General features: G+C 45.2%; 1 protein-coding gene and 1 pseudogene across 1 annotated transcript; one reads left to right on the forward strand and one right to left on the reverse strand.

Moving 5' to 3' along the window:
• Nucleotides 1-25,642, forward strand: LOC140704673 (uncharacterized). Its single transcript, XM_078386784.1, has 10 exons — nucleotides 1-312; nucleotides 713-824; nucleotides 2,171-2,358; nucleotides 2,972-3,098; nucleotides 5,216-6,088; nucleotides 18,238-18,419; nucleotides 18,940-19,051; nucleotides 20,389-20,576; nucleotides 21,664-21,790; nucleotides 23,958-25,642. The coding sequence occupies exons 1-10, from the start codon at nucleotides 1-3 to the stop codon at nucleotides 25,502-25,504; spliced, it is 3,768 nt and encodes a 1,255-aa protein (XP_078242910.1). The 3' UTR covers nucleotides 25,505-25,642.
• LOC144587670 (U2 spliceosomal RNA) lies at nucleotides 10,592-10,767 on the reverse strand (annotated as a pseudogene).
• Nucleotides 25,643-26,901: the final 1,259 nt, after the last annotated feature.

Raw genomic sequence — 26,901 nt, forward strand, 5'->3', positions numbered from 1 at the left:
ATGGCGAAGACCCTAAACGGAGAAGCTTTGAGCTCTGACTTATGGTGCCAGCGCTTCAGAGAATTCAATCGCCAGGAGGCTGCGGGGCCCCGAGAAGTCTGCAGCCACCTCCATCATCTTTGCCGTGAATGGCTGAAGCCGGAGCAAAACACGAAGGCTCAGATTCTGGACCTGGTGGTCCTGGAGCAGTTCCTGGCCATCCTTCCCCCGGAGATGTCCACTTGGGTGAGGGAATGTGAAGCGGAGACCAGTTCTCAGGCTGTGGCCCTGGCCGAAGGCTTCCTCCTGAGCCAGGCCGAGGAGAAAAAGCAGGTGAGATGAACGATTCGTCCTGGGAATGCCATGCCCAGTTCAGAAAAACAATTTCCCTGTGGCCACAAATCCCATCAGCCCCTGGCCGGTGACCCTGGTTGGTGGTTGGTGGGTTCTAGGTCTTTGTTTATCTTTTCCAAGGGCTGTGAAGGCCCAACATCTCCCATAAATCGGCCCCTGGCTGTGCTTACAAGGGAATATTGGGATTTGTAGTCCTCCTCTTTTTTTTAAAGTTCTCATTCCAAGGGGCTTGGAATGGCCAGTTTTTCTGCTAAATCAGCCTGGAGGTCATTATCCCCAAGATCTGATTTCCCAGGGACTTGAAGGAAGGCATAACCCCAAAACTTTGCCTTTTCTTATTCCATTTCTTCTCCAATCCTCTGTCTACCTGCCGGAGCAGTCGGAAGTGGCTAAGAATACCTCCAGGACAGAAGGAGATCTGTCAGATGCTAAACAGAAGCTGCTCTTTCGAAATGATCAGCTGGAGGAGGATGAAGGTGATACTTCACTGGGTAAGGATTGCTGAAGGATTGCTTCTGTTTCGTCGGTGTTCTGTGCCTTCAAGTCAGAACCCGCGTTTAACGACGTAAATAGGGCTTTCCAGGTAAGTGAGATATCTAAGGAGTGGTTTTACCGGTTCCACACCCTCAGCAAGTTTCCATGCCTGAACGAGAATTCGAATGCAGGACTCTGGAGTCACAGTCTGTCCCTCTCTTAATCACACTACACTGGGTATCACTGAATACTGTATCTCTAAAACCTATAGGCTTTAGAGAAAGGGGCAAAAGAGTATAGGTGGAAAAGGTGCAGAAGAGAGCGACTCAAATGATGACTGAGCTGGGGCACCTCCCTGAGGAGGAAAGGCTACAGCGTGTGGGGCTCTTGAGTCTCGAGGAAAGGCGCCTGAGGGGGGAACGTGATGGAGAGGTATCAAATTCTGCAGAGGGCGGATAAGGTGGATAGAAGGAAGCTCTTTTCCCTCTCAGGCAATACCTGAACCAGGGGACTTCCACTCCAATGAAGTGTTGAGAGAGTGAGGACAGACAAAGAAAATATTTATTGACCCAGAGGGTGGTTAGTCCGTGGAACTCCTCGCCACCAGATGGGGTGATGGCATCTGGCCTATATGCCTTCAAAAGGGATTTGGACAGTTTCCTGGAGGAAAACTCCATTGCAGGTGACAAGCCATGATGTCGATGTTGGGAACACCTCCAGCCTTCTCTCCTCCTTCTTAGGCTCCTCCCCTTTTCCTCCTATCTCTAGCCCTTCTCCTGTCATCTTTTCTACACCACTGTTACTGTCCTCCTCGTTAGACGTGGGAGGGGATGGCTCACTCTCCCTTTTCCTCGGTCTTTCTGTCTTCCAGCTCACAGCAGAATAGTGACAAGTTCTCCAAATCGTGCACCGCTTTCTCATTCCCTGGCCCTGAAGATCTTAACAGCTCTCTCTGAGACATTTTTTTAGGAGAAAGAACAAAAAACATTTCAGTACCGGCAGGCATGAACAGATCAACAGAAAGACAACATGCAACACAAAAGGCTTCCAACAGACTAAAGAGAGGGAACTAGAATGCTCAGCAGAGAGGCGGGGCTGTCTTTGAATTTTGAGATGGGAAAGAATGATTGGTTGGTGCTGGATAAATTGACGGGCACCCAAGCCCAGAAAAGTCCCTCTCGGCCAAACAAGCGAAAGGCACCATGCGAGGTTGCAAAAACTCCCAACAAAGCTCCAGTTTTAGGTGTCTGGAGGAGGCTGGGTTCAGAAATGGTCTTGGGGTGTCACGTACAGGCTGTACTATGCATATACCTGATATAAAGAATAAAATATATTCTCCCACACACTTTTCCCCCCCTTCCAGGTGGTGAAGCTGTGCGAGGAACGTGTACAACTAGACCATCTGCTGTGGAGAATGGAATTGGAGTGGCTTTTGAGGTCAGGAAAGATGAAGTCAAGGATGAAGTCACTCATGGCTTGAAAGTGTCTGCCTCTTTCCCTTTGATTCTTTGCATCCGTAACCTGTGGGAAACCCACCTGCACACCGGGAGGGCAAGCATGTCCTTCTGAGTCATAATAATAACCTTTGAGCTGCAAAGCTGGAAAGGGACGCTAGAGATCATCCAGTCCAGCCCCTGTCAAGCAGGCTCAGTGGGGGAATTGAACTCCCAACCTCTGGCTCCACAGGCAGGGATCTAAACCACAGAGCTATCCAGCAGTTCTTATTTTAGTTGCAAGGGATGAGCAGATAAAAGCAAGGTGGTTAGGATCCCAAATAACTAATTAAATAGTTAGGCCCAGAAATAACATTTGGCAAGTAGGTGGTCATGGAGACAAACATGAAAATCTGATTTATTTAATGTTTTTTCCCACCTGCTGCTTTTCTGTCCGAGAACACCCAGAATAGGGTTTTGGCCCTAAAGCGCTGACCCCTTCTGTTGGCTAACGTGATCTGCCTCTTATTTGCGCTGTTTATGGCCTTCATAAGTAAAATATGTTCATTTTTCAAAAAAAAGAAGAAACACACACTGGAAACGTCCTGGAAAAGCCTTTTGCGGGATCCTGCAAGGCAAAAGACCAGTCTCCATATATTAATGATTTCCTACCATCCGTGGAAGAACCATTTTAGCATCGAAAAGGGAAAAAGTATTTTCTTCTCTTTTAGAATCCACTAATCTTGGAAGAGGTGACTGTGTGTTTTACCGAGGAGGAGTGGCCGTTGCTGAATCCGGACCAAAGAGCTATGCATGAGGAAGTTATGGCGGAGATTCATGCAAATGTAGCCTCTTTAGGTAAAGATCCCATTTATACTTTTGTCAAGAGAAAATATTTAAGTGAGAATGTTTATTATTTACGAGATGATTCTCCCTGGCCAGCATTCTGTTTTTCTAATCTAGAACAAGTTAGGGACCTTTCTAGAGGAAAGTGGTTACCCTTGTTAGAAAAACATTTAATCATCATCTTAGAAGTGAAAAGCTGATACAGTGGTGCCCCGCATAGCGACGTTAATCCGTTCCGGATTAATCGTCGCTATGCAAAAACATCGCTAAACGGATCGAAAAACCCCATAGGAACGCATTAAACTTAGTTTAATGCGTTCCTATGGGGCCCAAACTCACCGTTCAGCGAAGTTCCTCCATAGCGCCGACATTTTCGCTCCCTCGGTAAGCAAAGGCAAGGCGCGAAAACACTAGCGACGGGCATTTTGGGCACTCGTCGGCCATTTTGGAACCGCCGATCAGCTGTTGTAAAAACATCGCAATGCGAAGATTGGTAAGCGGACATCGCTATGCAGATTCATCGTTAAACGGGGCGCTCATTAAGCGAGGCACCACTGTACTGTCCTTCTTTGGACACATCATGAGAAGGCAGGATTCTTTGGAAAATATTATAATGCTGAGAAAGGTGGAAAATAGCAGGAAAAGAGGAAATACATGATGGATTGACTCCCTAAAGGAAGCCACAGGCTTGAGTTTGCGGGACCTAAGCCAGAAAAGTTGAGAACACGGCATTTTGGAGATCACATAAGCTAGAGATAACTTGATGAAATATAAGAACAGTCTCATTAAACAGTAACTGTGATAAAGCAATGCATTAAAACGGCAATCTTGGCCAGAGATCCCAGGATAGGATTGGCTAACATGAGGCCCTATGCCAAGAGTGGGAATTTAGGAGAAATATACCCTAACAGGATTTTCCTGCTAACTCCTGGTGGGGGTTAAGCTAAGAAATGAATTCAGCTCTGAAAGCTTTCAAGCTTTTAGAAAAGTCAGCTCAAAGAGGGCTGGTGATGCTAAAATAAAATCCACTAATAGTTAAAGGATTTAGTTAACAGGATGGTGCAGAGTTACATCTCCTGTAACTTCCTAGGTCATCATGGGAGGGTGACTCTTTGTGACCCCATGGACCAGAGAACGCCTGGCCTTCCTATCTTCCACTGCCTCCTGGAGTTGGGTCAAATTCATGTTGGTGGCTTCGATGACACTGTCCAACCATCTCGTCCTCTGTCGTCCCCTTCTCCTCTTGCCTTCACACTTTCCTCACATCAGGGTCTTTTCCAGGGAGTCTTTTCTTCTCATGAGATGGCCAAAGTATTGGAGCCTCAGCTTCAGGATCTGTCCTTCCAGTCAGCACTCAGGGTTGATTTCACCAATATCTCTGTGCAATCATATGCACACAGACGTTGGCAGGGATAGGGTTACTCAGATGTTATTTAGTAACAACTCCCATACTCCATGTGTGACACGACTGTGAAAATCAGACAGAAGTGTGAATTTCCTGACCTTTTGTGTCACGGGCCAGTTTGGGTTCTGTTCTTTGCTTTTGCTGGTTAAATAAGTTTCTTCAACGGAGCTGTTTTCTTTAGGTTGCGGCTCTGCCCCTGGGCGTCAGGATCTGACAGACTAAATATGACTCACCTGGGACACAAGGCCTAAGCTGGAATTCTCAGTGGCTTGGTGTAACCTCGTTGTGTCCATGGTTTCTGTTCAGAAAGGAAACTGACCCAGTACTAGGTGAGAACTTCCTTTCTGAACAGGAAGCTAGGCAGAGCTTGGTCTATGCTGAGCCATGAAGCCTTCTAGCTTAGCCTTTTCTCCCAGGCGAGCCAAAATTACAGTGTCTGTAATGAGGGAATTCCCGCGGTGGAGAATGATGGGATTTGCAGTCCACAAAATCCAAACGGTTCATCCCTAATTGCAATCAGGTCTTTGTGATCCCAGTCTCACATGCTGTGTCACATCAACTGGTGGTTAATGCCGTTCAGAATTTGTTCCAGATGTACTCCATCCTGTATTTGTTTTCACCTGCCACATTTAGTTGTCTGTGTGTCAGCAGTTCAAATCCGTACATTTTGTCTGCTGATTAGAGCTTCCCTATCTGACTCACCTCATTGCCATGATTTCAACAGGAGATCAGAGAAGACAGGAGTATGAGGAGGAACCCTGTAGAGGGCCAGTGAAAGAACTTCACTCTCGAAGCAGAAAACAACAACGAAGCGAAACAAGAGAGGGGCAACAGAGGAGGGAAGAGTCCTCTGATCCGGAGGCTGGGGATGTGCCCACTGTCCGAGTCCAAGCAGAAAGAAACCAAGCAAAGGAAAATATTAAATGCCTAGAGTGTGGGAAGACCTACAGCAAGAAATCTCACTTGAAGCATCATCTGTGGGTCCACACAGGGGAGAAACCCTTCAAGTGTTCGTACTGCTCCAAGGGCTTTCTTGATCAACCCAGTCTTAAGAATCACATGACCATTCACACAGGGGAGAAATCCTACGAATGTTTGGAGTGCGGGAAGAGATTCAACGTGAAGGGAAACCTTGCTTCTCATCAGCGGACCCACACGGGAGAGAAACCGTATAAATGTAATGTGTGTGGGAAGTGTTTCACTCACAATTATAGCCTCATTTATCATAAAAGGTTCCACACTGGGGAGAAGCCGTATGAATGCCCACAGTGTAGCAAGTGTTTCTCCGGGAGCGGGGACCTGAAAAGGCATTTGATGTTGCACGCTGAAGAGAAACCCTATAAATGCCTGGAGTGTGGAAAGAGCTTCAGACGGAGGACACACCTCACTTCCCACCAACGAATCCACACGGGAGACAAACCGTATAAATGTTTTGAGGGTGGAAAAAGTTTCTCTTGGAGCTCCAACCTGTCTTCACATCAGAAAACTCACACAGGTGACAAGCCGTATAAATGTTTTGAATCTGGAAAAAGTTTCTCTCAGTGCTCCTACCTGTCTTCACATCAGAAAACTCACACAGGTGACAAGCTGTATAAATGCTTTTAGTGCAGATTCAGCTGCATCCAGAGTAAGAGCCAGAGTAATAAAGCCATTCCTCATAGTCTGGATCTTGGTGAGGGCAATTCAGAATGAACCACGATGTGAAGAACCACGATGTGAAGTGTTTGTCGATTAATAAATCTTTTAAATCCATTTCATTTTGTTGTGACTCTGTCTTTTTGAGTTACCGTCGTTAACTCACTGTGACAAGCTCAAGGAAATTAAAATAGAATATATCTATCAACAACAAATCTATTTCATATCAGCATTGTACATTTGACAAATATCTCATCCAAGGGAAGGAATGTTACCTTTTTCTTTTCTTGTGTTAAGGTGTTCAGCTCAGTGGAGATCGATCCCCCACTGTGCCTTCCTGATAGGCTGGACTTGATCCATAGGGTCCCTTCCAACTCTACAGTTCTGACATAATGGTGATGATATGTGACGTGATTTTTCTAGAACAATTTGAACCGCTATAGAGTCCTGCCCCTTTGACAGGGGAATTATTATCTAGTCATCATACCTCACGGCTGGAATTGATCCATGTAGAGTGGGTAACAGCGGCCCCCAACCTTTTTTGGGGCCACTTGGGGAAGGAGGGGCACCCTTGTGCGCTTGCGCAATGGAGCAGGAGGGTTCTTGTGCGGGTGCGTGCATGCATGAAGGGAGGCGCGGTGCTCATGCGTGCGGGTGTGCACTCATGCACATGGGCAAAGGGTGGTGTACTCGGAGGCACACATGCACAAAGGGATGGGGGAGCACAGGGATGCATGCGCAAAGGGGCTGTGTGGGGGAGTGCTGGGGGAAGTCTGTCGACGCGGCCCGTTCTGGCTCAAGCCAAAGACTGTCACCAGGCTGCAGACCAGGGGTTGGGGACCTCTATGTTACAGTAATCCAGCCGGGAAGTAACTACAGTGGTGCCTCGCTTAACGAGCACACCGTTTAACGATGAATCCGCATAGCGATGTCGCAATTGTGATCGCAAAAGCGATCGCATTGCTATGTTTAGATCGGACTAAAATCGCATTATGATGATCGGTAAGCATTTCGCTTACCGATCTTCGCAGTGCGATGGTTTTTTTAACAGCTGTTCGGTGGTTCCAAAATGCCCGCAGGATACAGAAAATGGCCACCCGCATTATTTTCACACCCTGCCCTCACTTACCGAGGGCGCGAAAATGGCGGCGCTATGGAGGAACATCACAGAACGGTGAGTTTAGGGCCCCATAGGAACGTTTCTATGGGGTTTTCCGTTCCGTTCAGCGATGTTTCCACATAGCGACAATTAATCCGGAACGGATTAACGTCGCTATGCGGGGCACCACTGTATTGCATGGGTCACCAATGGCCAGATTAGACATTTCAAGAAAAGGGCACAGCTGGCACAGTTAAGTGAAACCACGCCCTCCACCATGGTGCAGCAGCCAGAAGATGACATGACTGTAAAGTAAAGCATCCCCTGAAAATGAGCCCTAATGTGTTTTTTGGAGAAAAAAATGTATATAAGAACTTGTCTTATTTTTGGGTAAACAGGGTACTTCCTCTGCCCCTTCAAAATCCAGCTTGTGCTTCTGGGAGTTCTCGGTGCACATACTGCTGAAGCCTACCTTGTAGGATATTGAGCATAACTTTGCTAGCGTGTGAAATGAGTGCAATTATACGGATGTTGGAGCATTCTTTGGCACTGCCCTTCTTTGGTTTTGGGATGTAGACTGATCTTTTCCAGTCCTCTGGCCACTGCTGAGTTTTCCAAACTTGCTGGCATACTGGGTGTAGCACCTTAACAGTGTCATCTTTTAAGAGTTTAAATAGTTCCACTAGAATTCCATCACCTACACTGGCCTTGTTGTTAGACAATCTTTCTAAGGCCCACTTGACTTCACTCTCCAGGATGTCTGGCTCAAGGTCAGCAACCACACTATCTGGGTTGTCCGGGGCATCCAGATCTTTCTGGTATAATTTTTCTGTGTATTATTGCGACCTCTTCTTGATGTCTTCTGCTTCTGTGAGGTCCCTGACATTTTTGTCCTTTATCATGTCCATCTTTGCACAAAATGTTTCTTTAATATCTCCAGGTTTTTTGAACAGATCTTTGATTTTTCCCTTCCTATTATTTTCCTCTATATCTTTGCATTGTTCATTTAAGAACGCGCTCTTGTCTCTCGCTGCTGTTCTTTGGAAGTGTACATTCAATTTTCTGTAACTTTCCCTATCTCCCTTGCATTTTGTTTCCCTTCTCTGCTATTTGCAGCCACTTTACTTTCTTGCTTTTCCTTTTCTTTGGGATGGTTTTTGTTGCTGCCTCCTGTACAATGTTACGAGCCTCTATCCATAGTACTTCAGGCACTCTGTCCACCAAATCTAGTTCCTTAAATCTGTTGATTATATCTGAATAACTCAGTGGTTTTTCCTACTCTCTTCAGTTTAAGCTTGAATTTTGCTATGAGAAGCTGATGATCAGAGCCACCATCAGCTCCAGGTCTTGTTTTTGCTGACTATATAGAGCTTCTCCATCTTTGGCTGCAGAGAATATAATCAATCTGAATTGAATTTGGCCATTTTAATATGGTTTAAATAAATTACAGATGTGCTTTAGCCTGATGAATTATTTTATAGCGTTCAGATATTGTAATTCATTGTCCTTTTTTGTTGCACCCTCCTTTTTAAAACATATTTGTAAGCTACTCTGGGTCCTCTCCAGGAAGAAGGCAGGTGTTAAATGAAATAAACACATAAGTAAATAAATAAATGCCTAACTATTTTATTGCAACCATTATTACATGTTACACTTATAACCCTCACTTATAGTACATGTAGTGTTCAAGGTGGCTTACAAATATCAGTAATGCAGAATAAAGGCAGTCAAAGGGGAAGACCATGTCAAGTGTAAGCTCTTAAAAGTCAGCTAAGTCTATGAACTTAGTCATCATCTCCTGGCAAATAGAAGAGAGGGGGTTATGTAGGCAGTGACAGATTTTACTTTCTTGGGCTCCATGATCACTGCAGATGGTGACAGCAACCACGAAATTAAAAGACGCCTGCTTCTTAGGAGGAAAGCGACGACAAACCTTGACAGCATCTTAAAAAGCAGAGACATCTCCTTGCCGACAAAGGTCCGCATAGTCGAAGCTATGGTTTTTTCCAGTAGCGATGTATGGAAGTGAGAGCTGGACCATAAAGATAGCTGACCGTCGAAGAATTGATACTTTTGAATTGTGGTGCTGGAGGAGACTCTTGAGAGTTTCCTGGACCGCAAGGAGAACAAACCTATCCGTTCTGAAGGAAATCAACCCAGAGTGCTCACTAGAAGGACAGTTCCTGAAGCTGAGGCTCCAATCCTTTGGCCATCTCATGAGAAGAAAAGACTCCCCGGAAAAGACGCTGATGTTGGGAAAGTGTGAAGGCAAGAGGAGAAGGGGACGACAGAGGACGAGACGGCTGGACAGTGTCATCGAAGCCACCGACATGAATTTGACCAAACTCCAGGAGGCAGTGGAAGACAGGAGGGCCTGGCGTGCTCTGGTCAATGGGGTCACAAAGAGTCAGACACGACTAAACAACAACAACAAAAGTCTATAAACAAGGGATCTGAAATCATCACAACAAATATTAATTTTCACATTCCTGCTCATTTGTTTTGGCACATTTTAAATTCTCCAGAGCACAAAAGCTTGGAAGCTGATTGTCCGGATGTGTGTGTGTGTGTGTGTGTGTGTGTGTGTGTGTGTGTGTGTGTGTGTGTGTGTGTGTGTGTGTGTGTGTGTGTGTGTGTGTGTGTGTGTGTGTGTGTGTGTGTGTGTGTGTGTGTGTGTGTGTGTGTGTGTGTTTATGCCCCACCTCTCCCAAATGGAGTCACAATCTCCCCTTAAGGGGGACTTCACTTGACAGGAAGTCAATGCAAGGCTCGAGAGGCAATGCTGTCAGCTCACAACAGAAAGGGCTCATAAGCCGCGAAGCCTGTTACGAACACAACGTCTTACTCCAGACTGTCCTTGATAACATCCGCCACTGCAGGAAACAACGCACAGCGGCCTGGCTGGGCCTCACCAATGCCTTTGGCTCCATCCCAACGCAACCACATCTTGGAGAGACTTGCTGACTTTGGTATGCCCAAGGACTTTCTAGGGCTAGTCTGTGAATTCTACGATGGCTGCTCCACCACCACCAGCGTGAAACTGAGAAAGTCTGTGCGAGGGTGGGAGTTAAACAAGGCTGCCCGGTTAGCCCCCTAGGATTTAACCTGGCCAGGGTGGAGCTGCTTCTCCAGAACATTCCCACACGTGCTTTTTGGAAAAGAGCCATGGCTACACTCATGTTCAAAAGAGAAGACCCCTCAAACCTGAAGACGAACTTCACTCACTGGATGGAAGCATCATTGCTCCCTATACCTTTAAGAAATGAAAACTAATTTTATGAATATCAATATTAATATTAATAGAATTATTAAGAGAAGTTCAGAGAGCAATTTCCCCAGAGTATCTTTGCTCTCTGGCTGTCAAAAGATCTTTGTCTTTGAACCTTGAGCAAACACCAGGTTTATACATGGAGTGGACAGAGGAAGCCCCTCTTCTATCTCTCAGGTCCAAGAAGCCATTGAATATATAAAGGACATATCAGATATTAAACTGATAAGAACAGATACTACACTTGATCTTAACCAAAAGGCAGAGAAGCCATACCTGAAGTTATAAAAAAAAACACCGGATTTCCCAGGGCCAGCATTCTCCAAGGGACCTGAGAGCGAGGCAATGGGCCGAACCGCCCAGCGCCCCCTCGCCAACCGCCCTCTCTCGGATCCCACGCTGCCTGCTCCAAAAAGGGCATACTTTCCATCCAGAGGGAAAGCAAAAGCCTGAGAGGAAAACTGGCGAGAAATTCTGTGGATTCTTCAGATCTGGTCCTTTTCTCGAGGGGGAGTCGGATCCTCCGGGCAGTCATTGGACGTCTCTTTGCATATCCCCGCCCATTTCTCCCATCATGCTCTGCAAAAGCATTCTGCATACTGGCGGCTGCCAGAGGTCCCCCTCGCTTCACTTTTGGTGGAGGGGATGCCCCCGTTCCCCCCCCATGCAATCCGAGGGCTTGGATTGGAAAAGGGCAAGATGCACCAGGCCGATTCTTTAACAAAATTATATATATTCACGGGATTTCCAGGGTTTCCCAGGTAGACCCGACTCTGAATTGGTTTCTCCTTGTCTTCTTCCTGGGGAGCCCTGGGACAACAGGGCAGCTGGCCCAAGGCCACCCAGGCCGGCTCTTCTCTCCTCGGAGGCCCACTGGGGGAACTGAACCACCAACCTCTGGCTCTTCAGAGACCTGAAGCACTGAGCTAACCAGTGGCTGAGGGATGTTATAAAAAAAGATTTATAAAAACAAACACAAACGATGAAGCAGAAAACACAAGGACAGGCAAAATTGAAAACTTTCCACACCAGGGGATTTCTAAGCAACCGAGGCGCACATGGAGCTAAAGAGATATTTTCTACTCCGAAAAAAAACTCCACTCATTTTAGAGTGGAAAAAGAGGGTTAAGAAGCTGACGGACAGAAGAGATCGGAAACCTCCGATTCACAGAAGTCGATTGCCAGAAGTCGAAGGTGACTTGACGGCCCACAAGAAAAATAGCATTCGATACGTAGTTCTCAAAATAACAAAACCAATTTTAAAAAATAGACAGAAACTCTCACCAGACGCTATAGAGTGAAAACAACAACAGGCGACATTGAAAAGTTCCACACTAAGTTTTTATACCAGCAAGCAAGGTGCACCTATTACTAAAAGAGATCTTTTTTATTCTAAACAACTCCACTAAAGGTTTATAGTGGGAAAAGACTGTTTTAACAAATGGTAACAGAAGCAGGGGTAAAAGGAGCAGAAAGGCAGAGTCTGTTCTGCACAAGAAAGGAGGGACCAGGGAACACTTCCCTTAAGGGTGTTTTTTGCAGCATTTCAACCACACCAGTTTTTGCACCTGAAAAAAAAAGACAGCACAGCACAATATGTGGAAGTGGAAGAGGGAAAATTGAGAATCAGAATCACAGGGTGTTTTTTCTTTAATGGACTGTTGTTCTCTGCTGCTTTTCAATGTTTTTTCAGTATGAATTTCATTTACTGTTTTTAATACAATACTTGCGAATGTCCTTTGAAATATTTCTCCCCTTCATGGTTTTCAACTTTTAAAGATTGTCTTTTCCTTGTTGCACATCAGTGCCTTGGGTGCCTCTAAGGAGAAAGGCAGGGTGCAAATAAATAAATAAATAAATAAATAAATAAATAAATAAATAAATAAATAAATAAATAAATAAATAAATAAATAAATAAATAAATAAATAAATAAATAGCTTCCCCACTGACCCCTCCCCGCGACCCTTGGAGATGTGGTAAAAGCGTTCCTTAGAACTACCTTTACACGAAACAGAGAGGGATTCAGAATGATCCGTCCCTATTGCCAGCCAAATCGGGTCCTGTAATTTTGCTCTAGGCGACTTCTCACTCTTTCACTCTTTCTCGATTTTAAATAAACAATCTGGAAGGTCTGCTCTTCCTCTTTTATTACTTTAGGACCCTAATTTGGTAGCGTAATGTGGCCAGATCAAAACAATCCTAGTTCCAAAATATCCAATTTACTACAGTAGCTTAGTCTAAACAAGGAGACAGCTTACAGACAATTTGTCTTTTTATATTTTATTATAAAAGATATCATTTCAACAAGCTCATTTTAACGTCATTCAGTATTTCCAAATTATTTCCAAAATAACCCCCAGCCTTAGCCACCAGTCATTTCCTCTATAAAGTGAAAATAATGAACTGTCTAACTATATCTTAAATAAGCATTCTTACGCAATCTCAAAATAAAGTCCTGTCGGCTGCATATCTCTCGGTGTGTCGTCTCTCTCCCTTCCATCTCTTCTCCGTCACTCTCCGTCTCTCTTCGCCCATCTTTCTTAAATTAAGCCGTTGTGTCCTTGTCCATTGGAGTTTTGATAAGATAAGGGTCAGCTTGTTCTTCTTTACTTTTTTTTCTTCTGCTGGAAAAAGAACTGACCTTGTACAATTTTTTCTTCCTAATTAACACCTGGACATTAGTCAGCTTCTAGTTGTTTCCTTGCTGTAATGAAACAAAATCCATCTCTATTCCTGACCAGCAAAGCCCCTCTCTTCCTAGTGATCAAACCACTGGGAAAATAATTTTCCTTTAAAATGCAGGTAAGGAGGTGGGGGGAGAGAAAAAGAAAAACCCGAGAAATGAGAGAAACAGAGTTAAACCACTTGCAAGCCATTCAAGGGCTCAGTAAGAATGGATCTCACTAACACAATTGCCTCAAGTTACCGGAAGCCAGATTTTGGTGGACGATCAGGAAAAACTTCTTCATTGTTAGAGCAGTACGAAGTAGGACCATGGACCCAGTGACCTCGGGAGTTGGTGAGGGCTCCAACACTGGAGCCATTCAAGAAAAACCTGGATCGTCCCCTGGCAGATACACCTTGATCTGCATTCCTGCACTGAGCAGAGGGTTGGATTCAGTGGCCTTTGAACTCCATTATTCTAGTCATTTCTTATTACTGGCACCATAATGGCTTGAATTCAAATGTACAGCAGGCCATCATTACCCTGGATTTGGCCAGAAATGGATATTAAAAAAACAAACAGGAAGTTCCCAGATAGCAAGGCCTAGATTTTCTGGGGTGTGTGTGTGTGGCGTTTTGAGGAAAGATCTTGGAAGAGGATGCCAGGGCTTAGTGAAGGAGAGAGATTCGTGTGGAGCTGCAGAGCTTGGATTCCTCATGGTGCCCAGAGAGGGGCCAAACTGGGTAGCAGCACAACTCCGAAAGAGGAATAAGCCACGTCTGAGCATTCTGCACCTAGAAAAGATTTGTCCAAAGTCAGAATCGATGGCATGCAATTATTATTAAAGGTCTTTGGGCAACCCATCCTCCCCAGGTGCACTCCCTGAAGGTAAAGACTACACAGTGGGGGAAGCTTCCTTTGCGGGCTCAGCTGTGAAGGCATCCGCCTTAGTTTTACAGTTTTCTGGATTTGTGATACCCGAACCAATAAAAGATAACCTTCGCTCAGGTATCAAACCCATGCTTAGTTGGTTTTTTAATTGTTGAATTTACATGAGTGTAAATGCAAAGATCCATGCACACCCAGAACTCAGTGGTTTAAGTATCTGGCTGCAAAACCAGAAGTTGAGAGTTCAAATACCCTCTGCGCCTCCTTGATAGAGGCTGGGCTCCACCTTTTCCATTCTAAAATGATGATGACAAGCCCAAATCGGGGGTATGATATTCTTGAATTAAATAATACAAAAAGAATCAAAATAGTTCTAATTTCTTAAAAGATCCTGCATTTCCAAGATGGTTGTCTCTTGTTTTTCCTCTAATCTCAATTTTAACTTTCCACTTTCTGCCCCCAATAAATCACACCATTTCTCGAGAAGCCGGGCCTCCGTTGTGTCCAGCTTTCCTGATTAACTCTCCCTGAAACGTGTGTGATCATGGTAGCTGACACAGGCGACCAGGATCCTTAGAAGATCAGGAAAGCCCCCTTTCTTGTCATAAGGAATAGAAAAAAAGTGCAACTAGATGCTATGGGACTACAGTTCCTATCAGCCACCACATCCAATGTGGAGGGATGATGGGATCTGTAGTCCCCACAACACCTGGAGGGTTGCACATTGACCATCTTTGTTTTTAGTGCCATGAAAATAAATAAAGAAATAAAGCCGTTGCATAGAAGCCCCTCCAGATCACTCCCTGGGCCGCCTTTGCGACTTTTCAGCAGGTCGTCCCCAGGCCCAAACAAAGGGGGCAAGGCCAGGTCGGCAAGGGACCCTTAACTGTTACTTATGGGGCTGCAGAAGCAGAGCAGAGGTGAGTCCTCTTGAGATATTTCGACCCTTGGGGATTTTATACTACATCAGCTTGTGGAGAGAAGACCTTGATGGGCAAAATGGCTGCCCAGATAATAATGAGATACAGTGGTGCCTCAATTAGCGAGCGCTTTGATTAGCGTTGAAATCGATTAGCGATGACTTTTTGGGGCATTTTGGTGCTCTGATTAGCGATGGTCCCTATGGGCAATTTTCGACAAGCAATGGTTTGGGACCATGCTTCGAATAGCGATTAAATTTTGGGTCCCCTGTTTCGATTAGCGATGGTTTAAACAGCTGAGATGCATTGAATAGGTTTCAACGCATTTCAATTGGGGAACCGCGTTTTGATTAGAGATGTTTCCTATGGAGATTTTCGCTTACAGACCGCAATCCGTTCCCATTGGAACGGATTATCCAGTTTTCAATGCATTTCAATGGGAAACTGTGTTTCGATTAGCGATCAAATCAATTAGCGATGTTTTTTGCGGAATGCATTAACATCGCTAATCGAGGCACGACTGTATATGATAAGGTCCACCTTTAGGACAGACTGCCCATGTCAGCTCGTGCATCATAAGGGCCACCGTTAGGATAGACAAATATATATATTAGACAAATATTTTATATAAAGGTGGCCCTTATGATGCAGGAGTTGACATGGGCAGTCTGTCCTAAACGTGGCCATTATGATGCAGGAGATGACACGGGCAGTCTGTTCTAAAGGTGGCCGTTACCATGTGGAGCTGACATGGGAAGTCTGTGCAAAAGGTTGTTCTCTAAATACCTAGCACTTTGCGAGAAATTATAGTTTAGGCCAGGGTGCAAGATGGAGCATGTTTTGCGCGCCATTTTCTAAGGTAGAGTTGGCTGCCTTGGGTTCCTGGACATAAAGAAAGTCTAAAGAGAGCCCTAATAGATGCAGTTTGGCTGGAAAAGCTTTAGGCCATGAGCTGTTATGGACCTCTTTCTGTAGAAGGTTAAGATATCCCAGGGAGGGATCAGCATGTATTTTACCTTGTTCCAATGTCTAAAAGCAGAGAGCCAAGCACTGCATTCTAGTGACGTTAGACCAGTCTCTAATCGTAAGGCAGCTGCAGGGATACATCTTGGCATTCCCAAAATGGATCTTAGAAAAATTGAAAGAACACTATTGTTGTTGTCTAGTCGTTTAGTCGTGTCTGACTCTTCGTGACTCCATAGACCAGAGTACGCCAGGCCCTCCTGTCTTCCACTGCCGCCCAGAGTTTGGTCAAATCCATGTTGGTAGCTTCGATGACACTATCCAACCATCTCATCCTCTGTCGTCCCCTTCTCTTGCCTTCACACTTTCCCAACATCAGGGTCTTTTCCAGGTAGTCTTCTCTTCTCATGAGATGGCCAAAGTATTGGAGCCTCAGCTTCAGGATCTGTCCTTCCAGTGAGCTCTCAGGGTTGATTTCCTTTAGAATGGATAGGTTTGTTCTCCTTGCAGCCCATGGGACTCTCAAGAGCCTCCTCCAGCACCACAATTCAAAAGCATCAATTCTTCGGCGGTCAGCTTTCTTCATGGTCCAGCTCTCACTTCCATACCTCACTACTGGAAAAACCATAGATTTGACTATTCGGACTGTTGTTGGCAAGGTGATGTCTCTGCTTTTTAAGATGCTGTCACGGTTTGTCATTGCTTTCCTCCCCTCTTAGTTTTTTTGATGTTGAGCTTCAGATCATTTTTTGCACTCTCCTCTTTCAACCTTATTACAAGGTTCCTTAATTCCAGCTCACTTTCTGCCATCAGAGTGGTATCATCTGCATATTGGAGGTTGTTGATATGTCTTCCGGCAATCTTAATTCCAGCTTTGTATTCTTCCAGTACGGCCTTTCGCATGATGTATTCTGCATATAAGTTAAATAACCAGGGGGACAATATACAGCCTTGTCGTATTCCTTTCCCAATTTTGAACCAATCAGTTGTTCCATATCCTGTTCTAATTGTTGCTTCCTGTCCCACGTATAGGTTTCTCAGGAGGTAGATAAGGTGGTGAGGAACTCCCATTTCTTTAAGCACTTCCCATAGTTTGGTGTGGTCCACACAGTCAAAAGCTTTTGCATAGTCAATGAAGCAGAAGTAGATGTTTTTCTGGAACTCTCTGGCTTTCTCCTTTTCTATTATTTTCTTCTATTTCTTTGCATTGTTCATTTAAGAAGGCCCTCTTGTCTCTATTCTTTGGAAGTCTGCATTCCATTTTCTGTAACTTTCTCTATCTCCCTTGCATTTTGTTTCCCTTCTCTTCTCTGCTATTTGTAAGGCCTCGTTAGACAGCCACTTTGCTTTCTTGCAGTTCCATTTCTTTGGGATGGTTTTTGTTGCTGCCTCCTTTACAGTGTTACAAGACTCTATCCCAAGTTCTTCAGGCACTCTGTCCACCAAATCTACTTCCTTAAATCTGTTCTTTACTTACACTATGTATTCATAAGGGATTTGGTTTTGATTATACCTGACTAGCCCAGTGGTTTTTCCTACTCTCTTCAGTTTAAGCTTGAAATTTGCTATGAGAAGCTGATGATCAGAAGCACAATCAGCTCCAGGTCTCGTTTTTGCTGACTGTATAGAGCTTCTCCATCTTTGGCTGCGGAGAATATACGGTAATCAATTTGATTTCCGTCAGCAATCCATGAAGGGGAACACTCTCTATACTTCTGAGAAATCCTGGGATCCACGTTGGTATACCATATAACAGTTGGGGCAAAATCTTGAGCTTAAAAACTTGAATAACAGCTGGTATAAATTGTCTGCATTCAATGCAGTAAAGAAAAAAAATGCTAGATAGCTTTCTATGTGTTCTGGACTACTTGGATTATAGACCCACTTGACTCAACTTTTTTGGCAGTCCAGGGTATCAGCAATATGATCCGATCAGGCCGAGTGTGTCTGCAAAGATGACCATAATTTTATTCTGTTAATATTTGGTTTCACCAATTCCTACCCCCGCCCCCATGAATCTCCATGCCTGAGTGTGGATTTGAACCCTGGTCTCGCCCATCTGCTACTCCCTCCTGGGTTGCTATAGCTTTGCATAGCCTTGCTATAATCTTTGCTTTGAGAAAGAAAGATTTTTGATTCCTTCCTGCAGGCTGATTTATTGTACAGACTAGAGGTGGGAAAGTCAGAATCAGCTGCTTGTGGAATGAGAAAAGGGATTTGTATGGAAAAAGGCTGACGATATTAGGGCATTCCAGGAAAGGATGATGCCGAAGACCCTGAACAGAGAAGCCTTGAGGTCTGGCATAGGGTGCCAGCGCTTCAGAGAAATCGATCGCCAGGAGGCTGTGGGGCCCCGAGAAGTCTGCAGCCACCTCCATCATCTTTGCCGTGAATGGCTGAAGCCGGAGCAGCACACGAAGGCTCAGATTCTGGACCTGGTGGTCCTAGAGCAGTTCCTGGCCGTGCTTCCCCCGCAGATGTCCAGCTGGGTGAGGGAATGTGAAGCGGAGACCAGTTCCCAGGCGGTGGCCCTGGCCGAAGGCTTCCTCCTGAGCCAGGCGGAGGAGAAAAAGCAGGTGAGATCAACAGTTCGTCCTGGGAATGCCATGCCCAGTTCAGAAAACGGTTTCCCTGTGGCTACAAATCCCATCAGCCCCTGGCCAGTGACCCTGCTGGTTGGTGGATTCTGGGACTTTGTTTATCTATTCCAAGGGCTGTGAAGGCCCAACATCTCCCATAAATCGGCCCCTGGCCGTGCTTACAAGGGCATATTGGTATTTGTCGTCCTCCTCTTTTTTAAAAAAGCTCTCATTCTAAGGGGCTTAGAATGGCCAGCTTTTCTGCTAAATCAGCCTGGAGGTCATTATCCCAAAGATCTGATTTCCCAGCAACTTGAATTTGCACTAGCCACTTTTTCTGCTAAGTTTTCACGAAGGAAGGCATAATCCCAAAACTTTGCCTTGTCTTGTTCCGTTTCTTCTCCAATCCTCTGTCTACCTGCCGGAGCAGTCGGAAGTGGCTAAGAATACCTCCAGGACAGAAGGAGACCTGTCAGATGCTAAACAGAAGCTGCTCTTTCGAAATGATCAGCTGGAGGAGGATGAAGGTGATACTTCACTGGGTAAGGATTGCTGAAGGATTGCTTCTGTTTTGTTGGTGTTCTGTGCCTTCAAGTCAGAAACCGCGTATAAGGACGCAAATAGGGCTTTCCAGGTAAGTGAGATATCTAAGGAGTGGTTTTACCGGTTCCACACCCTAAGTGAGTTTCCACGCCTGAGTGGGAATTCGAACACAGGACTCTGGAGTCCCAGTCTGTCCCTCTCTTAATCACACTACACTGGGTATCACTGAATATCTCTAAAACCTATAGGCTTTAGAGAAAGGGGCAAAAGCGTATAGGTGGAAAAGGTGCAGAAGAGAGCGACTCAAATGATGACTGAGCTGGGGCACCTCCCTGAGGAGGAAAGGCTACAGCGTGTGGGGCTCTTGAGTCTAGAGGAAAGGCGCCTGAGGGGGGAACGTGATGGAGAGGTATCAAATTCTGCAGAGGGCGGATAAAGTGGATAGAAGGAAGCTCTTTTCCCTCTCAGGCAATACCAGAACCAGGGGACCTCCACTCCAGTGAAGTGTTGAGAGTGAGGACAGACAAAAGAAGATATTTATTGACCCAGAGGGTGGTTAGTCCGTGGAACTCTTTGCCACCAGATGGGGTGATGGCATCTGGCCTATATGCCTTGAAAAGGGATTTGGACAGTTTCCTGGAGGAAAACTCCATTGCAGGTGACAAGCCATGACGCCGATGTTGGGAACACCTCCACCCTTCTCTCCTCCTTCTTAGGCTCCTCCCCTTTTCCTCCTATCTCTAGCCCTTCTCCTGTCATCTTTTCTACACCACTGTTACTGTCCTCCTCGTTAGACGTGGGAGGGGACGGCTCACTCTCCCTTTTCCTCTGTCTTTTTTGTCCTCCTGCTCACAGCAGAATAGCGACTTCTCCAAATCGTCCACCCCTTTCTCCTTCCCTGGCCCTGAAGTTCTTAACAGCTCACTCTGAGACATTTTTTTAGGAGAACGAACAAAAAACATTTCAGTACCGGCAGGCATGAACAGATCAACAGAAAGACAACATGCAACACAAAAGGCTTCCAACAGTCAAAAGAGAGGGAACTAGAATGCTCAGCAGAGAGGCGGGGCTGTCTTTCAATGTTGAGATGGGAAGGAATGATTGGTTAGTGCTGGATAAATTGACGGGCACCCCAGCCCAGAAAAGTCCCTCTCAGCCAAACAAGTGACAGGCATCATGCGAGGTTGCAAAAAGTCCCAACAAAGCTCCAGTTTTAGGGGTCTGAAGGAGGCTGGGTTCAGAAATGGTCTAGGGGTGTCGCATGCAGGCTGTACTATGCATATACCTGATATAAAAAATAAAATATATTCTCTCACAAACTTTGCCCCCTTTGCAGGTGGTGAAGCTGTGCGAGGAACGTCTACAACTAGATCATCTGCTGTGGAGAATGGAATCGGAGTGGCTTTTGAGGTCAGGAAAGATGAAATCAAGGATGAAGTCGCCCATGGCTTGAAAGTGTCTGCCTCTTTCCCTTTGATTCTTTGCATCCGTAACCTGTGGGAAACCCACCTGCAAACCGGGAGGGCAAGCCAGTCCTTCTGAGTCATAATAATAACCTTTGAGCTGCAAAGCTGGAAAGGGACCCTAGAGATCATCCAGTCCAGGCCCTTGTCAAGCAGGCTCAGTGGGGGAATTGAACTCCCAACCTCTGGCTCCACAGGCAGGGATCTAAACCACAGAGCTATCCAGCAGTTGTTACTTTAGTTGCCAGGGAGAAGCAGATGAAAGCAAGGTGGTTAGGATCCCAGAGGTAGCAGGAGAGTCATTGCGGTAAATAGGCTCTGTCAAAGGAGACCAGTGAATATTATTCATGATAAACATACAGCTACACGTATTTAAATTTCTTGAAATATATTCTGTAGGCTTCCAAGAGGCATGGTATGGCATTATTAGTACTGTGTATTTTAGTTGTTGCGAGTCACCTTGGAACTCCTAAGGGGGGAGAAAGGTCGCATGTAAATAAATCAAACAAAAAACAAATATTATTTTTATTGATTAAAATTATTACCTTGCCCTTCTCCCAAAAAAGGACTCAGTATAATATTAAACACAATACTAAAAATCAGAAAACAGTAAATGAGAATAAAGAGGCCCCACCTTGCTCCTGGTCATGGTGTAGAGAATGAGGAATACATGTATTGTCTGACAGTTCCCGACCATTAGATCCAGGCAGTGGCCACTAATTCTGGACCTGGGTAGCCTCCGTTATTGAACAAATAACTAATTAAACAGTTAGGCCCAGAAATAACGTTTGGCAAGTTGGTGGTCAAGGAGACAAAAATGAAAATCTGATTTATTTAATGTTTTTTTCCCCACCTGCTGCTTTTCTGTCCGAGAACACCCAGAATAGGGTTTTGGCCCTAAAGCGCTGACCCCTTCTGTTGGCTAACGTGATCTGCCTCTTATTTGCACTGTTTATGGCCTTCATAAGTAAAATATGTTCATTTTTTTTAAAAAAAAGAAGAAGCACACACTGGAAACGCCCTGGAAAAGCCTTTTGTGGGATCCTGCAAGGCAAAAGACCAGTCTCCATATATTAATGATTTCCTACCATCCGTGGAAGAACCATTTTAGCATTGAAAGGGGAAAAAAGTATTTTCTTCTCTTTTAGAATCCACTAATCTTGGAAGAGGTGACTGTGCGTTTTACCGAGGAGGAGTGGGCGTTGCTGAATCCGGAGCAAAGAGCTTTGCATGAGGAGGTTATGGCAGAGATTCATGCAAATGTAGCCTCTTTAGGTAAAGATCCCATTTATCCTTTTGTTAAGAGAAAATATTTAAGTGAGAATGTTTATTATTTACGAGATGATTCTCCCTGGGTTTGAACAGTTTTTCTAATCTAGAAGAAGTTAGGGAACTTTTTAGAGGAAAGTGGTTACCCTTGTTATAAAAACATTTCATCATCATCTTAGGAGTGAAAAGCTGATACAGTGGCGTTCCGGATTAATTGTCGCTATGCAAAAACATCACTAAACGGATCGAAAAACCCCATAGGAACGCGTTAAACTTAGTTTAAAGCGTTCCTATGGGGTCCAAACTCACCGTTCAGCGAAGTTCCTCCATAGCGCCGACATTTTCGTTCCCTCGGTAAGCAAAGGCAGGGCGCGAAAACACTAGCGACGGGCATTTTAGGCACTCGTCGGCCATTTTGGAACCGCCGATCAGCTGTTGTAAAAACATCGCAATGCGAAGATTGGTAAGCGGAATGCTTACCGATCATCGCAATGCGAGTTTTTCCCTATCTAAACATCGCTTTAGCGATCGCAAAAGCGACATCGCTATGCAGATTCATCGTTAAACGGTGCGCTCGTTAAGCGAGGCACCACTGTACTGTCCTTCTTTGGACACATCATGAGAAGGCAGGATTCTTTGGAAAATATTATAATGCTGTGAAAGGTGGAAAATAGCAGGAAAAGAGGAAATACATGATGGATTGACTCCCTAAAGGAAGCCAAAGGCTTGAGTTTGCGGGACCTAAGCCAGAAAAGTTGAGAACACGGCATTTTGGAGATCACATAAGCTAGAGATAACTTGATGAAATATAAGAACAGTCTCATTAAACAGTAACTGTGATAAAGCAATGCATTAAAACGGCAATCTGGGCCAGAGATCCCAGGATAGGATAGGCTAAAATGAGGCCCTATGCCAAGAGTGGGAATTTAGGAGAAATATACCCTAACAGGATATTCCTGCTAACTCCTGGTTAGCTAAGAAATGAATTCAGCTCTGAAAGCTTTCAAGCTTTTAGAAAAGTCAGCTCAAAGAGGGCTGGTGATGCTAAAATAAAATCCACTAATAGTTATGGGATTTAGTTAACAGGATGGTGCAGAGTTACATCTCCTGTAACTTCCTAGGTCATCATGGGAGGGTGACTCTTTGTGACCCCATGGACCAGAGAACGCCCGGCCCTCCTATCTTCCACTGCCTCCTGGAGTTGGGTCAAATTCATGATGGTGGCTTCAATGACACTGTCCAACCATCTCATCCTCTGTCGTCCCCTTCTCCTCTTGCCTTCACACTTTCCTCACATCAGGGTCTTTTCCAGGGAGTCTTTTCTTCTCATGAGATGGCCGAAGTATTGGAGCCTCAGCTTCAGGACCTGTCCTTCCAGTCAGCACTCAGGGTTGATTTCACCAATACCTCTGTGCAATCATATGCACACAGACATTGGCAGGGATAAGGTTGGGCGGGGTGTTGCTCAGATGTTATTTCGCAACACCTCCCATACTCCATGTGTGACACGACTGTGAAAATCAGACAGAAGTGTGAATTTCCTGACCTTTTGTGTCACGGGCCCATTTGGGTTCTGTTCTTTGCTTTTGCTGGTTAAAGATGTTTCTTCAACGGAGGTGTTTTCCTTAGGATGTGGCTCTGCCCCTGGGCGTCAGGATCTGACCGACTAAATTTGGCTCACCTGGGACACAAGGCCTAAGCTGGAATTCTCAGTGTCTTGGTGTAGCCTCGTTGTGTCCATGGTTTCTGTTCAGAAAGGAAACTGACCCAGTACTAGGTGAACACTTCCTTTCTAAACAGGAAGCTAGGCAGAGCTTGGTCTATGCTGAGCCATGAAGCCTTCTAGCTTAGCCTTTTCTCCCAGGCGATCCAAAATTACAGTGTCTGTAATGTGGGAATTCCCACAGTGGAGAATGATGGGATTTGTAGTCCACAAAATTGAAACGGCTCATCCCTAACTGCAATCAGGTCTTTGTGATCCCAGTCTTACATGCTGTGTCACACCAACTGGCGGTTAATGCCATTCAGAATTTGTTCCAGATGTGCGCCATCCTGTATTTGTTTTCACCTGCCACATTTAGTTGTCTGTGTGTCAGCAGTTTCGAATGAGCACATTTTGTGTGGTGATTAGAGCTTCCCTATCTGACTCACCTCATTGCCATGATTTCAACAGGAGATCAGAGAAGACAGGAATATGAGGAGGAACCCTGTAGAGGGCCAGTGGAAGAACTTCACTCTCGAAGCAGAAAACAACAACGAAGCGAAACAAGAGAGGGGCAACAGAGGAGGGAAGAGTCCTCTGATCCGGAGGCTGGGGATGTGCCCACTGTCCCAGTCCAAGCAGAAAGAAACCAAGCAAAGGAAAATATTAAATGCCTAGAGTGTGGGAAGACCTACAGCAAGAAATCTCACTTGAAGCGTCATCTGTGGGTCCACACAGGGGAGAAGCCCTTCAAGTGTTCGTACTGCTCCAAGGCCTTTCGTGATAAAGCCCGTCTTAAGGAGCACATGACCATTCACACAGGGGAGAAACCGTACGAATGTTTGGAGTGCGGGAAGAGATTCAACGTGAAGAGAAACCTTGCTTCTCATCAGAGGACCCACACGGGAGAGAAACCGTATAAATGTAATGTGTGTGGGAAATGTTTCACTCACAGCAATGGCCTCATTTATCATAAAAGGTTCCACACTGGAGAGAAGCCATATGAATGCCCACAGTGTAGCAAGTGCTTCTCCGGGAGCGGGCACCTGAAAAAGCATTTGATGTTGCACGCTGAAGAGAAACCCCATAAATGCCTGGAGTGTGGAAAGAGCTTCAGATGGAGGATAAACCTCACTTCCCACCAACGAATCCACAATGGGGAGAAGCCATTTAAATGCCTGGAGTGTGAAAAGAGCTTCAGACGGAGGACACACCTCACTTCCCACCAACAAATCCACACTGGGGAGAAGCCGTATGAATGCCTGGAGTGTGGAAAGAGCTTCAGACAGAGGACACACCTCACTTCCCACCAACGAATCCACACTGGGAGGAAGCCATATGAATGCCCACAGTGTAGCAAGTGCTTCCGTGGGAACCTGAAAAGGCATTTGATGTTGCACACCGAAGAGAAACCCTATAAATGCCTAGAGTGTGATAATAGCTTCAGACGAAGGATACACCTCACTTTCCACCAACGAATCCACACAGGAGACAAACCGTATAAATGTTTTGAGTGTGGAAAAAGTTTCTATTGGAGCTCCCACCTGTCTTCACATCAGAAAACTCACACAGGTGACAAGCCGTATAAATGTTTTGAATGTGGAAAAAGTTTCTCTTGGAGCTCCAACCTGTCTTCACATCAGAAAACTCACACAGGTGACAAGCCGTATAAATGTTTTGAGTGTGGAAAAAGTTTCTCTTGGAGCTCCAACCTGTCTTCACATCAGAAAACTCACACAGGTGACAAGCCGTATAAATGTTTTGAGTGTGGAAAAAGTTTCTCTCAGAGCTCCCACCTGTCTTCACATCAGAAAACTCACACAGGTGACAAGCCGTATAAATGTTTTGAATGTGGAAAAAGTTTCTCTCGGAGCTCCCAGCTGTCTTCACATCAGAAAACTCACACGGGAGACAAACCGTATAAATGTTTTGAGTGTGGAAAAAGTTTCTCTTGGAGCTCCCACCTGTCTTACCATCAGAAAACTCACACGGGAGACAAACCGTATAAATGCTTTTAGTGCAGATTCAGCTGCATCCAGAGTAAGAGCCAGAGTAATAAAGCCATTCCTCATAGTCTGGATCTTGGTGAGGGCAATTCAGAAAGAACCACGATGTGAAGTTGGTGTGTTTGTCAATTAATAAATCTTTTGAATCAATTTCATTAATTTGTTGTGATTCTGTCTTTTTGAGTTGCCATCGTTAACTCACTGTGACAAGCCCAAGGAAATTAAAATAGAATATATCTATCAAGAACAAATCTATTTCATATCAGCATTGTACATTTGACAAATATCTCATCCAAGGGAAGGAATGTTACCTTTTTCTTTTCTTGTGTTAAGGTGTTCAGCTCAGTGGAGATCGATTCCCCCACTGTGCGTTCCTCACAAGCTGGACTCGATGCATAGGGTCCCTTCCAACTGTAGAGTTCTGACATAATGGTGATGATATGTGACGTGATTTTTCTAGAACATTTTGAACCGCTATAGAGTCCTGCCCCTTTGACAGGGGAATTATTATCTAGTCATCAGACCTCACGGCTGGAATTGATCTAATTATATTTATTTATTTAAAATATTTTTACCCCACCTTCTCCTTAAAATGGACCCAAGGTAGCTTGTATCATTAAAAATACAACATTTGAAGCTTAAAAAAGTATACAAAGAATAAAAAGGATCGAAGAAATGGTAAAAGCAATATTAAAAACACGTTCAAAAGCAGAAAAGCATACCCATCCATTAAAAAAACCCGCTCAGGCAACCAATCACCAAGGGAAAGCCTGCCTGAAGAGAAAGATCTTCACCTGCTTGTGGAAGAGCAGCAAAGATGGGGCCAGCCTGGCCCCCAGTGGCAGGGAGTTCCAAAGTCTGGCAGCAACAGAAGAAGACATCCAGTGTTCCCATCAGAGGTACCTGTGGAGGTAATGGAGGGAGGGTCTCGTCTGATTATCTTAACACTCGAGCAGGCTCATAAAGGAAGATGCAATCACTGAGATAACTTTAGTCCAGGCCATTCAGGCTTTATAGGTTAGAACCAGCTCTGTGAGTTTTGCCCGGAAACCAATTGGGAGAGCCAATGGAGCTGTCATAATAGGGGGCATTATGTGATTCCTGTGGCCAGCCCCAGTCAGCAATCTGGCTGGCACGTTTTGGATCCGCTGACATTTCCTGACACTTTCCATAGGCAGCCCCATGTACAGTAGGTAGCAGAGGTCCCCAACCTTTTTTTGGGCCACTTGGGGAAGGAGGGGCACCCTTGTGCGCTTGCGCAATGGAGCAGGAGGGTGCTTGTGCGGGTGCGTGCATGCATGAAGGGAGGCTCATGCGTGCGGGTGTGCACATGGGCAAAGGGTGGTGTACTTGGAGGCACACATGCACAAAGGGATGGGGGAGCACAGGCATGCATGCGCAAAGGGGCT

This window comes from Pogona vitticeps, chromosome 2, assembly GCF_051106095.1.
Source record: "Pogona vitticeps strain Pit_001003342236 chromosome 2, PviZW2.1, whole genome shotgun sequence".
Classification (NCBI taxonomy): Eukaryota; Metazoa; Chordata; class Lepidosauria; order Squamata; family Agamidae; genus Pogona; species Pogona vitticeps.